Source organism: Diaporthe amygdali (assembly GCF_026229845.1).
Source record: "Diaporthe amygdali strain CAA958 chromosome Unknown NODE_41_length_355262_cov_61_584611, whole genome shotgun sequence".
NCBI classification, from domain to species: Eukaryota; Fungi; Ascomycota; class Sordariomycetes; order Diaporthales; family Diaporthaceae; genus Diaporthe; species Diaporthe amygdali.
This window is the reverse complement of record NW_026517061.1, coordinates 287725-300236: the sequence shown is the minus strand read 5'-3', so window position 1 is coordinate 300236 and position 12512 is coordinate 287725. Positions and strand designations below refer to the sequence as shown.

General features: G+C 54.7%; 4 protein-coding genes across 4 annotated transcripts; 3 read left to right on the top strand and 1 right to left on the bottom strand.

Annotated features, from left to right (window-relative positions):
* Positions 1-252: 252 nt before the first annotated feature.
* On the top strand, positions 253-1294 carry J7T55_008150 (uncharacterized protein; the record flags this gene model as incomplete). The annotated part of the gene is made up of 2 exons (XM_053134067.1): positions 253-413; positions 490-1294. The coding sequence occupies 2 exons, from the start codon at positions 253-255 to the stop codon at positions 1292-1294; spliced, it is 966 nt and encodes a 321-aa protein (XP_052988177.1).
* Positions 1295-4851: 3557 nt separating this feature from the next.
* Positions 4852-6688, top strand: J7T55_008149 (uncharacterized protein; the record flags this gene model as incomplete). Its single annotated transcript, XM_053134066.1, has 5 exons — positions 4852-4857; positions 5051-5055; positions 5203-5366; positions 5451-6230; positions 6315-6688. The coding sequence occupies 5 exons, from the start codon at positions 4852-4854 to the stop codon at positions 6686-6688; spliced, it is 1329 nt and encodes a 442-aa protein (XP_052988176.1).
* Positions 6689-7608: 920 nt separating this feature from the next.
* J7T55_008148 (uncharacterized protein) lies at positions 7609-10154 on the bottom strand (the record flags this gene model as incomplete). Its single annotated transcript, XM_053134065.1, has 5 exons — positions 7609-8643; positions 8765-8900; positions 9147-9484; positions 9579-9744; positions 10045-10154. The coding sequence occupies 5 exons, from the start codon at positions 10152-10154 to the stop codon at positions 7609-7611; spliced, it is 1785 nt and encodes a 594-aa protein (XP_052988175.1).
* A 198-nt stretch (positions 10155-10352) lies between these two features.
* Positions 10353-11861, top strand: J7T55_008147 (uncharacterized protein; the record flags this gene model as incomplete). Its single annotated transcript, XM_053134063.1, has 2 exons — positions 10353-10503; positions 10573-11861. 2 exons carry the CDS (start codon positions 10353-10355, stop codon positions 11859-11861), a joined length of 1440 nt encoding a protein of 479 aa, XP_052988174.1.
* Between the last annotated feature and the right edge of the window lie 651 nt (positions 11862-12512).

The window sequence follows — 12512 nt, the reverse complement described above, 5'->3', positions numbered from 1 at the left end:
TTTCCCTAGGCACACAACGGCTGCCCCTCGTTTGGCCCCGGGGACGACACCGCGGGGTAGCAAACAGCTCATAGAGACACACACGATCTTCAATTCGTCTTCCCTTCCCCTCCGCTCCCGTTCCTACTCTTCCTCTCCGTGCGCCTGACTTATCGGCCATTTGAACGCTTCCAAAGCACCGCCTGTAGCTCTGCTGGCAGGCACATACACACATTACAAAGTAGAATATCACACCAACACACGCCATCCGCAATGCCGCAGCAGGGAACTCGCGATGCTACCCATGCGGGTAGCTGGTACGAGGGCAGACCCGACGTCTTGTCACGCCAGCTTGACGGGTTTCTCGAAAAGGTGCCCGCGACAGTAGACGGCAAACAATTACCCATCCCCAAGTCCAGAGTCATCATAGCCCCGTAAGTACCGTGCCATGCCTTCCTGCCCGTCCCCCACCTCATCGTGCCCTTCCCCCGGCTGACTGTATCCGTCCAGCCACGCAGGCTACTCCTACTCTGGCCCCTGCGCCGCCTGGGCCTACAAATCTCTCGACCTCTCTTCCGCAAAGCGCATATTTGTTCTTGGGCCTTCTCACACGTACTATCTGAAGGGTTGCGCATTAACGACCTTTGCCAGCTATGAGACACCCTTCGGCAACCTGGCAGTGGACACCGAGGTGGTTGAGGCTTTGCGGGAGACAGGCAAGTTTAGCGACATCCCTGCGTCGAGTGACGAGGACGAGCACAGCCTGGAGATGCACTTGCCGTACATATGGAAGAGGCTGGAGCAGACACATGGCGACGCCAGCCCGGACGGGTTTCCGCCCATTGTGCCAATCCTGATCGGCGACAACAACGGTGCCAAGGAGAAGGAATTTGGTCAGTTGCTCGCCAAGTACCTCCAAGACCCAAGCAACGCGTTTGTAGTGTCTTCTGACTTCTGCCACTGGGGCTCACGCTTCTCATACACGGCCTACGTCCCGTCCGCGGACAGGATAGACCAGCTGAGGGTGCTTTCAAGGAGAGCAGCGGATACCGAGACGCCCATCCATGAGGGGATCAAGATCCTGGATGAGCTGGCCATGGAAGCGGTTGCCTCGGGGAAACATGACAGCTTTGTGGAGAACCTAAGGATCACCAAGAACACGGTGTGCGGTCGTCACCCCATCGGCGTGACAATGGCGGCCTTGGAAGCAGTTGGAGCTGGGCCTTTCCGGCTTCTGCGATACGAGAGGAGTAGTCTGGTGGAGAGGCTGGAAGATTCGAGTGTCAGTTATGCATCGTTCTATGCCGTTGCGTGAGGCAGTCCTGTCAGTAGGCCATTCTGCGGTGTTGTGTGGTCTGGATCAGATACTCTAATCTGTGTCCGCTACCTTGGGCGACGACGGGCTCATCGAGAAATACATTTTCAGGACGCACCCATTGACTGCTACTTACCTGTGGAAGGTAAGGGAACCAGCTCACGGGCTGCACCTGAGTACCGACTGCCTCTTGCTATTAGATCATGCTAGCTGTGCATGTGTCTGAGTGCACGAGGCAGACATTTCTCTTGCATGTTCACGTTGCTTAGCGGATACGTAAACGGCATCAGGGACCAACGGCTTCAATCTATCTTCTGGTTGAAATTAGGGGAGCCGATCAAATAAGTTGTGCATCGAGTCGGGCATTTTTGCTGGGCCACGGCCAATCTGCATTGCATGATAGAGCTATCGACATCAAAATCAACATCAACGTCGGCCCAAGACATCAAATAACAAGGGTCCGAGGGCTACATGGTTCTGTTCACAGTATGCAGCGTAATACATAGAGCCCTCGATGTTCTGATGCCCGGAGCCTTCATCTCGGCAGCATCTCTAAGGGGCCGGATACAATATCACATCGGATCCCAACAGTGGCACTGCCTATTCACAATCATGATCTGCTCGTAGAAGCCACTCTCCACAGCGAAAGGTAGATCAACCTTTTGATTCCGTGGCAGTTCTTATCAGGGCGTCCGAAAGAGTAGTACATTGCGAAGGGCAGGTGATTGTGTAATAATTCAGTTAAATTATCAAACATCGCTCCAGGTGGTGGCCACCTACTCGGGGAAGGGGGTAATCATGGTGGGCTCATCGCACGTTTTAAGCCGTAACCGGTGGCCTGTACTCCGTACTGCACTGCAGCTTCTCTCAGGGAGCAAGACGGAAGACAGGGACTATAGTGTAACTTGGGAACAATAGCATATTAGAGCTGGACTCGGGTCGCATAGGTCGGTACCACCAGACGATGAATGGACGATATGTGAAGTAAGCTTTTACAGATCGGGCAGAGACGAAAAAAGAATGGATGGATGGCACAGGACAGGGCCGAGTCTCGGATCCCGGAACGAAGGCGGGGCGGGTTCTTTGGACGAGAAAGAGAAGACACAGGTGTGTTTGGTGATGGCAAGTGGTGGAGGGTTTCAGAGCAAGTGGCGGGTGGTCAGGCTGGCAAAGAGCTCGAGACGTAGTTGGCCAGGGACGATGGCCTCTTGGTTTGAGCCGCGGCGGACCGTGGTCCCAAAGTGCTGGAACGGCAGGACCACAGGACCTCAGGACCACCGCAGGTACCATCGCCGAGTATCACTGCAGATGGCCAGACGGGATGGGCAAGGCGTGAGAGGCACGAGATTGGTTATGAGCATGCGAGCATGTCGCAGTCGGTCTATAGTCTCACAGTAGTGTGGTCAGCGTCCAGGCTGGCTGGCTGGGCTGGCTGGCTGGCTGCTGTCCGGATAGATGGGTCATGGTGTTGCGTAGAGTGATTCGGCAGTGTCTCAGAGGGACTTGCAACAAGACCGGGAACAGGGCCTGGGGCCAGGGGCCCGGACACGGACACGGCGCGGGCGCGGCATGGACCTAACGCAGGACGGTGCCGTGTTTAGTGGACTGGAAGGACTGGCTGCTGACTGTATGTGGCTAGGCGGGCGGGCGGCGGGCAGTGCGTGTGGTTGCTTCATCCCAAGTCGAAAACCGCGGGTGCTGTGGGCTCGCTTGACGATTGATACCTCGACAGTGCAGTGGCGGCCACCAGTGACAAGCAGGTCCATGTCAAGCCGAGGCTGTGTGCGTTGGACAGTGTACGCTGAGGTCATGCCTGTTGACCAAGTGTAAGCCGCGCCCATGCCACACGATGATGGTGTAGAAAGTAATGATGATGCCACCGTGGATGAGCACGTCCTGTAGACGTGTAGTTCCGCTTGTCATAAATATTCGGCCAGCAGCACAGGCGATGGGTGCGAGGAAAAGGCTAGTCTACATACTGATAGTCTAGCTGTCCACACCATGCGGTGGTACCACGGCAAGTCTAGGCGGAAACATTGGCAGAGCAAAGAGAGGGTGGGGACTGGGGCGGCAGGGTGGGTGGGTCGTGGTCTGGTTCATCTTTCGGCCAAACATGTCTGGCGCCGATCGACATGGTGAAACTGGCAGAGAAGAAGCCCCTGTCCCTGTCGGGCCCCGTCAGGGTCCCCAACCCCCCGTCTCGCGAGGTCGCCGCCCCGTCGAGAGAGCAGTGCATTGCATTGTCATTGTTGGTCGTGCATTGTGCACTCGACGGGGCTGCATGATGCTGAGAGCCTGAGAGCCTGAGAGCCTCTGCACGCCACTCGCAGCCCACTCAGCCCTCGCCCTCGCCCTCGCCCTCGCAGACTCGCCACTGGTAGCCGCAGCCGCAGCCGCAGCCGCAGCCGTCAAGTACGTGGGGTTGATGCGAGATGCACGCACTGGTAGACTGTTGGTTGGCGGGCAGGCCGCGGGCAGTGCGAGGGAGGCAAAGGGGGCGAGCTGGACTCGTGTGGTACACACACGGTATTCAGCCAGGTCCAAGTGGTGCCCGGGTGGTCATTTGCTCGGCTCGTGTTGGTGGGTTAAGATGGAGGATTCGAGGTGGTAGTAATAAGCTGATGGAGATTGCAATGGGACTCGGGAGATGCTTGGTGCTTAGTGCTTGGTGCTTGGGTCTGCGTGCCTGGGTATCGATCATCCCTCGCACTAACAATTGAATACGGTGTACCTACACAGACACAAAACTGGAGGAATGCCAATGGCAGACAGAATACACACATCAATTCATACACTACATACAATCATACCCATTATAGTACACACATATATATACACATATAGTCAAAGCAAGATAGACCAGTGGCTCGGGTTGGTGGTCGTGGAATGAGGGTGACATGGTATCCTGCCCGTACTGACTGGCGAGTCTGTGTTTGTTCCAAGCTTGTCGCAGCCAATCTCGCAGGCCCCCCTGCCCCCCAGGACCCCGGGCAGCCAGTCCCAGACTGCCTCCAGAACTGCCACCAGAACTGCCAGACAGACCCAGGCCGGCTCCCCAGGCGCCCAGACCCCTGCACCCTCCCCCCTTCTGGCTGCTCTTCTTCAGCTGCCTCTCCCGTTGCCGCCAACTTGCGCACCGGCCCACCTGCATTCGACCACCCAACATCGACTTCTTTTTTCCAAACACTCCCCTTTCTTCCAGCCCGGCAGTTTTAACTTTTCGTTTCCTTACCCTATTCTATTTCCTTACACATCATCACTCAACACCGCGAGACGAACCACATCACGGGGGGCATCGCCAATTCTGCTCTGCTCTGCTCTGTCCTGTCCTCCTCTGCCCCTTTCCGTCTCTGTGCTGCTCAATTCGATCCGAATCCGACCTCGACCTCGACTTCGACCTCGACGCATCACTGCACACCGCATCGCTTCTGCTCCTACTGCTACTTCGGCCTGTTGTCTCGACGCCGACTACACCACTGTCGCTTGTCGCCGACGGTCAGCTCTTTGAGCCTACCAAGGGGACGCCCTGACGCCCTCACCAATCCAATCCATCCATCATGAGTGTACGTGTGGTTCCTTTCCCCAACCTTGCTCAATCGGGTACCAGTCCATATTCCCTCTCATCATGTGGATCTCCAATCATACCTGTCCATTCATCATCGTCATTGTCTCTATCATCATTGCCATCATCACACCAACTGTGCATGACACTTCTTGACTCCAGTGTGGAACCGACTCGCTGACCTATTGCCACAGTACGGGTGAGCTTTCCCTTCCCAGCCATACTGCGCAACGACGTTGCTCTCCATCAATTATAAACCACGGTGGAGCCAAGACCGTACCACCGACCCGGCCGACATGGATTGGTTCTACGACTCTCGTCACATTCTTCGCTGACCATAATCTAGATACGGTGGTAGGGCCAACCCCTACGCCCAACAAGACTCTCCCGCCGGCCAATACGGCTCTTCAGGAGTGGCATCGCCCCCTCAGGCTAGCTTTGGTCAGTCTCCCCGCCCCGGCGGCGGAGGCTACAACCAGTACGACAATGGTGCCTACGATGGGGCCTACGGTGAGTGCTGCGCCAAGCAGACCCGGGAGACGAGCCCCGGCTGTACAGTCCACGCTGCGCGCAGGATCATCTGACGGGTACCAGGAAATAATGTTGAGATGGCACCTCTCTCGCAAAACGGGGCAAGCTTTGCCGCCAGCGACCCCAACGCCATCCTGAACGAGTGCCGAGAGATAGGACAGGGCATTGACGCCATCGACGGCAACCTGAACCAGTTGCGCATGCTTCAAGATCGATCCCTCAACGAGACCGATTCCAGCAGCTCAGGCACCTCTCGCGAGCTCGACAACCTGTCCGCCGACACAATGTCCATGTACCGGGAGCTCACCGACCGCGTCCGCAAGATGAAGTCTTCACCAGACGCCAAGACCCCCAAGAACGCACCCCAGGTCGGCCGCATCGACCGTCGTTTGAAAGAGGCCATCCAACAATACCAACAGGTCGAGGCCGCTTTTCGGAAGAAGATGCAGTCTCAGATGGAGCGGCAGTACCGCATCGTGCGACCAGACGCCGACGAAGGCGAGGTCCGCGCTGCCGTGGAGGATATGTCTGCCGGTGGACAACAGGTTTTCCAGCAGGCTATGATGCAAAGCAACCGACAGGGTCAGGCACGAGCTGTCCTGAACGCCGTACAGGATCGTCACCGGGAACTACAGAAGATTGAGCAGCAGATGATCGAGCTGGCTCAGCTCTTCCAAGACATGGATACCTTGATCATCCAGCAGGAAGAGGCCGTTGTTCAGATAGAACAAAAGGGCGAGGAAGTTGTCGAGAATCTTGACAAGGGTAACCAGGAGATCGAGGTCGCTGTCGAAACAGCAAGGAAGACACGAAGGAAGAAGTGGTACTGTGTTGGTATCAGCGGTACGAACCCCCCCCCCCCCAGAACGCATATACACGTTCTCTCGAAAATCCATTACTGGAGTTTTATACTGACAGCCTCTGAAGTTCTCATTGTTGTCGTTATTGTGATCATCGTAGTGGTCTACATGGCGGTCACAGGGAAATTCAACAGCAGCAGCAACAACAACAACACCAACACCAACGCCAAGCGCAGCGCAGTTGAATTTGAGGGCGAGCGACCTGTCACCAACATCTACGCGCAGTCCAAGATTGTGAATGTGGGGCAGGACTACGACGAGAACTCGGCTCCGCTGGAGAGATTTTCCGGTGTGACTAGCGGCAAGAGCCTCGCTGGTCGGATAGTGATGTCAAACAACTGGAAGACTGGTTCAGCCGAACGACGGCGGTGGGACATGACGCTCCCTGTACCAGTCGACAGCATCGACGTCAAGCGTGGCGATTACAACGAGGTCGATTAATCCCCATTAGTTGGGACTTTTGTGCTACTATGGCTATAAGAGGGTGTCAATTGAGATGTGAACTTTCCCACCACGAGAACCATCTCTTATCTACTGCGAAGGGAAGAAGAGATGAAGGACGCGGTGGTCGCGGGGAATACCTTGGGAAATATCAACTGACACGGATCCGCCATCTTTATACACCACGGACCAAGCATATGGCTACACACTGGAGCTGCATGAAATGCATGAGGTTGATCCTAGTCTCATGAGATTACGGCTTGATGCCGACAAGAAGCCTAGGATTGTATGTTTGTTGGCACTCGATACAGAGTTGTTATATACCAAATTCGGTCGCTTGAATGACTGCGGGGCATGTTGCACTTATTAGATCATTACACTCTTGGGTGGGGAGAGATCCGTTCTGGGGGCTTGGACTTGAAACTCTTTCGCATTATCACAATACTGGCGTTTAATTGACCTTTTCTTGATTCTATATGCCTCAAAATGACTTTCACTGGGAAGCAGCAAATGCTACACAGAATCTTGATCGGGGTCCGATAGGGACGCGATGATAATGTTTTGTTGATCAGGTACCGGCCTCCACCCCAACGATGCGGCATGGGGTGGTGTCATCGCAGTCAGCAGAATACGGCCCGGGGGGGGGGGGGGGCAAGAGGGGGTCGGGTGACGGTGCTGTGTCTGCGCAGTCACCTCTCGAATTCACGTTGCTCACGCCGCCATGGACCATTTTGGGCGAGCGCTGTCTCCTCACCCAGAACGGCATCCCCGCCGGCTGCCGTGGCCCTCATACATGCCATGATGACGATGTGTGTTGCGACTCTTTGTCAGGCTTGCCATCTGCAGCCGCTGATAATGTGGTGGCTGCGGCAAGCGCACCCGAGTGCAGGCAAAACAGCCCCTTATGAGGCGGCCAGCTCTCAGTCCGACCCAGTAGAAACAGGGCCCCGCTCAATCAACGCTCTCTTGTCGTCAACTTGCTGCTGGGATGACTGCTCCTGCCCGTATTCTAGTCGTAGGCCTGGACTCCAGCCATGCGCAGCGACGCCAGCGGGCAACTCGTCGTCAGATGGACGAGCACCCCCGGCGCTTCGTTGCCTCTCGAGCCCGGCGTCGACGACCTTACGCAGGACGCTCATCCTCTTCTCAAACTCGTCGACAATGGCTCCGTAGTCCTCCTTGGCCTTGTCCTGGACAGCCCCTGAGGGTGACGAGGCAGACATGCGCAGGTCGCGCTCGTCGAGGGAGGCCTTTCTCGCCCGTGTGCCAGGTCCTTGTGCTGGTGCGGCGGCTGAGGACGAGATAGCATTGTCGCCGACGCCTTCGATACGGAGGACTAGTTGTTGGCCGGCCCCGCTCTCATTTTCCAAGGTGTTGGGGTTGTTGCTGTGCTCTTCCGTCATGACGCTGGTTTTGGCGGCCACAACGGCCCATGAGGAGGACAGAGATGACACCCACGCCACGTCGTAGCCCGGGGCTGATGAGGCGGACTGGAGGTTGTCCGACGGGTTAGGCACGAGGTCCAGGACTATGGCGCGCTCGCTGGGAGGGGCTTGCAGCGGCGGCGCCCTGTTGGCGGATGCGTCCGGGGAGGCTCGGTGGCCGTGGCGTGCGAGTGCCTGGGTAAGGATCTCAGGGTCATCGTCTGAGAATATATAGTGGACATGCGGGTGATGTGTTGCGCGGGTGGTGCTGTCGGTGACGAGGGTGAAGAGTGGTTGAAAGGGAGGCTGTGACCGCTGCAGAGGTTCCTCGTGCACTGGGGGCAGCAGCTGGGCTTGCCCCTCGGTGGCGACCGGGGGCTCGGCGACAGGGCCGGGAGGAGGGTGTCGGTCGGGCGATGGGTCGGGGCCGGTCATGATGGGTCTCTGCCGAGGTCGACGCGTTGTGATGCCGGTGACAGTGTCGGTGAGGGTGTCGGTGGTGTCGGCGGTCGGGAGACGGGGCGGAGGCCGCTGGTTTCTTGGATGACAAAGTGGCACGGAAAGACGGCTGAAGCTGGGTGCGCTCGCATGTTGAAGCCGTGCTAATCGGCAGCGGGAAAAGCATGCAACATGGCGGCAAGAAAAAAAGGACAGAAGTGAAGAGCCGTGGCTGCGGTCCTGCGTGCAGACAGCGGAGGCCAGAGGAGGGTGAGTGAGTGAAGTTGCGGCTGGTCGGCTGTTCGAGCGCAGTTGGGGTCTGTTGGTTGGTCGCAGCGACGTCACAACCCCTGTTAGCTTTGGAGAAGATGTTAGGAATGTTCCTCCTACACAGCTACAGTAGCCCCCGGGGGTGGGGACAGGCTGCTCTGTTATCGGTCGACATGTGCCGAAACATTTGCACCAGTAGCCAGCAGAATAGCATACAACACAAGAGGGTAACTGGGCTCGACTTGATATTCTTCTCTCCATAATGCATATGCTCCCATTCCTTGCATCATACTGTATGTCGTTTTGCAGGTTGGTGGGGTACAAACCATGAGCGTGGTGAGGTGGCTCGCGGCCACGTCCCTCCACCACCAACACGCCTGCACTCTGTCAAGGACGGAAGAGATATCACAGAACCTGACCCGAGTCCGATTACGAGCTTGGAGGGCCGCAGATAACCAACAAACACATTTGACAGGCATGTCGATCGTCCGCCACGTTGCAGCCAACTTCCCGAAACCATTGCTAGACATAAGAGCGGAGTGCCGTGTAGTGCCGCACGGTCTCCAGGGCCGCCGGCCTTGGAATGGCTGCAATCTGAGTCGTGATACCACCTCTCTGTGAGCGGAGTAAGATAGACAGACTGTCTCCTCCTTAGCTGGCAGCTCTGTCGCACGCATTGGTCAGCTGGAACTGCAGCCACGCACGTTATCTCAGCGGGAGGCCAGACTGCAGGGCAACGGGGGGAGTGGTGAGCGCACTCTTGTCTCATGAGCGAGGGACTCTGCAGAGGGACAGCCTCGATTTAGCGTCGCGTCCGTTGCCGGCGGGCAGCCCGAGGTGAGAATGGCGACGGGGAAGAAGAAGGATGGCCTCCCTAAGGCCGAGGGGTCCCCCGACTTGTTCCAGGCTCTTTCATCTCGAACCCTGCGAGACTGGTCAGCAGGCGGGGAGGCGCGGAGGCGCGGAGGAAAGCAGGACATCGCAGGGCGATATTGCAGGGCACCGGTTTCCGGGCGAGGCGAGACCTACTTTGGCGGCACATGGGGCATTGTCCCCTGGCGGATTCCTGCCTGATCCACTGGGAAATGCAGTGTTTATGGAAGTTGTGACCGCATTTGCCAGACACTGGCCATGTCTTTATTCAGCACGCTGTTTAGGCGGAGGGAGATGCAGTAGGGGCAGGCAGGCTGACAGAGTTCGCAGTCGTCTCCAGGAAAGCGACACGATGGGCAGGACCCGTCAAAATGGATCTGGCAGATGCCGCAGACATCGTCTTCGGGAATGTCCCAGCGCCATGTTGCCACAGCCGCCCACTTCTTGATCTTGACCTTCATGGCTTGGGGTTTGGGATCGGCGGTGTTTTGGTGGGGGGGTTTTGGTATTATTCTTCACATGAGGAGGCGATAGTCATGCGGTTGTTGTATATGTGTGCACATGTGTGCATGTGCAAGGTGGGAGTGGGTGGGAGTGGACACCTGAGTGTAGAGCAGAGCCGAACTGTGGTGTTGGGTCGTGTTTATATCCACAATCACATGTACCGACCACGACCAAACTTTTGGAGGTTGTGTGACGCGGTCGCGTATTTGCAGTTGGCCCAAGCTCCCCAGGTGAGATCGATCTGCTCTCAGGCTTCAGGCCTAGGCCCAGGCCTGCCGGCTGGGTATCAGCTGAGTACCAGACTATGTAGGCTACCTAGCTTTGTAGGCAAAGTCTATCTGATATCTCGTCACCAGTGCCACTGCTCGTCTGCAGCAAGCAGCCTTCAGCTTGGCTCTACTGTTCTCCACTGTTCTCTCTATACCTTTCGCCTGCCAAAATTGCCAGACTGGGTCCATGGGCGGCACCTGAGTAAAGACCCAATCACGACATCAACCCGGCTCTTCCTCCGCACTCGCCTCCGCACCCACCTCCGCACCTTGACCTCAACCTCAACCTCGACCTCGACTTCGACTTCGAACTCGACCTCACCCTCGATATCGGCCGATCCTGATCCAACTCAACTTGTCCCCAGAGACGGCTCAGTCCTCCCCGTGGGGCTACCACCCGGTGAAGTCAAAATGGCCACCATCGCCATCCTCCGGCCCTTTCCTGGAGCTGCCACTCGATCGCCTCTCCGGCCCTCCGCCTTCACAAGCATTGCCGCCGCCGCCTTCACTTCCCGCCGCTCCCTGTCCTCCTACCTCGTGACCCCCAGCGAGCTCAACGCGGCCCTCAAGAAGAACCCTCCTTCCCCCATCAGTACCGACCCGCGCATTATCCCCCTCTGCGCGGCATGGTTCATGCCAAACGACCCCGACCGCCGCACCGGCATCCAGGCCTTCCGCCAGCAGCGCATCCCAAAGGCCCGCTTCTTTGACCTCGACAAGGTCATCGACAAGCACTCCGAGTACCCCCACATGCTCCCCGCTCCCAAAACCTTCGCCGCAGCAATGAGCGAGCTGGGTATTCGGCGCGAGGACACAGTCGTTGTCTATGACACCAAGGAGCTGGGCATCTTCAGTGCCCCCCGGGTAGGCTGGACTTTGAAGGTCTTTGGCCATCCCAAGGTCCACCTCTTGAACAACTTCCGTCTCTGGGTTGACCAAGGATTTCCCACAGAGAGTGGTGAGCTGTACAACGTCGAGTGTCACCCGTACCCCATTCCCAAACTCGACTCGGATAAGGTTGCCAGCTACGAGGACGTCAGGGAGGTGGCTTTGGACTACAACAAGGAGGGTGCAGAGGGCGTGCAAATCCTTGACGCCAGGAGCAGTGGGCGCTGGACTGGCAAGGACCCGGAGCCGAGACCCGGTCTATCGTCCGGGCACATCCCCGGCTCTATCAACATTCCCTTCAATGAGGTCCTCGACCCCGACACCAAAGCCTTCCTCCCCAAGGACGAGCTGCAGAACCTGTTCAAAGCAAAGAATGTCAATCCGAGCAAACCCATCATCTCAAGTTGCGGGACTGGTGTCACAGCTGTGGTAATTGACACTGCCCTGGACGAGGCTGGTTATGGTGCCCCTGAGACACGCAGGGTCTACGACGGCAGCTGGACGTAAGTCGATCTCTCTTATGTGCTTTGAATCCAGATATGCTAATGTTTTTTCTGCAGAGAATGGGCCCAACGAGTTCGTACTTCCGATTCATTAATACGTAAGATATAATACAGATAGTTTAAGTAAATAAAAAATTCATAATTTAAAAAACTATAAAATATAATTATTTTATTAAAGTTTAATAAATTATTAAAAAAAATTATTATATAAAATATATTAATTTTTTAAAAAATAATTATTATATAAAATATATTAATTTTTTAAAAAATAATTATTATATAAAATATATTAATTTTTTAAAAAATAAATATAATTTTTATTATATAAAATAAATTTAAATTTAAATAAATTATTAAAAAAGAATATTATATAAAATAAATTTAAAATTAAATAAATTATAAAAATATAATATATTTTAAAAGTATTTTAAATTTATATTATATAAATAATTAATTTTTAATAGTATTTTAAATTATAATAAATTTAAATATTATTATAATAATATTAAAAAATAATTAATTAATTATTATTATAATTATAATTAATTTTAAATTAATATAATAAAATAAAATATAAAAATTAATAATAATATTTTAAATAAAAGTATATTTATTATTTTTTAATTATAAAGTTTAATATAAATAAATTTATTAT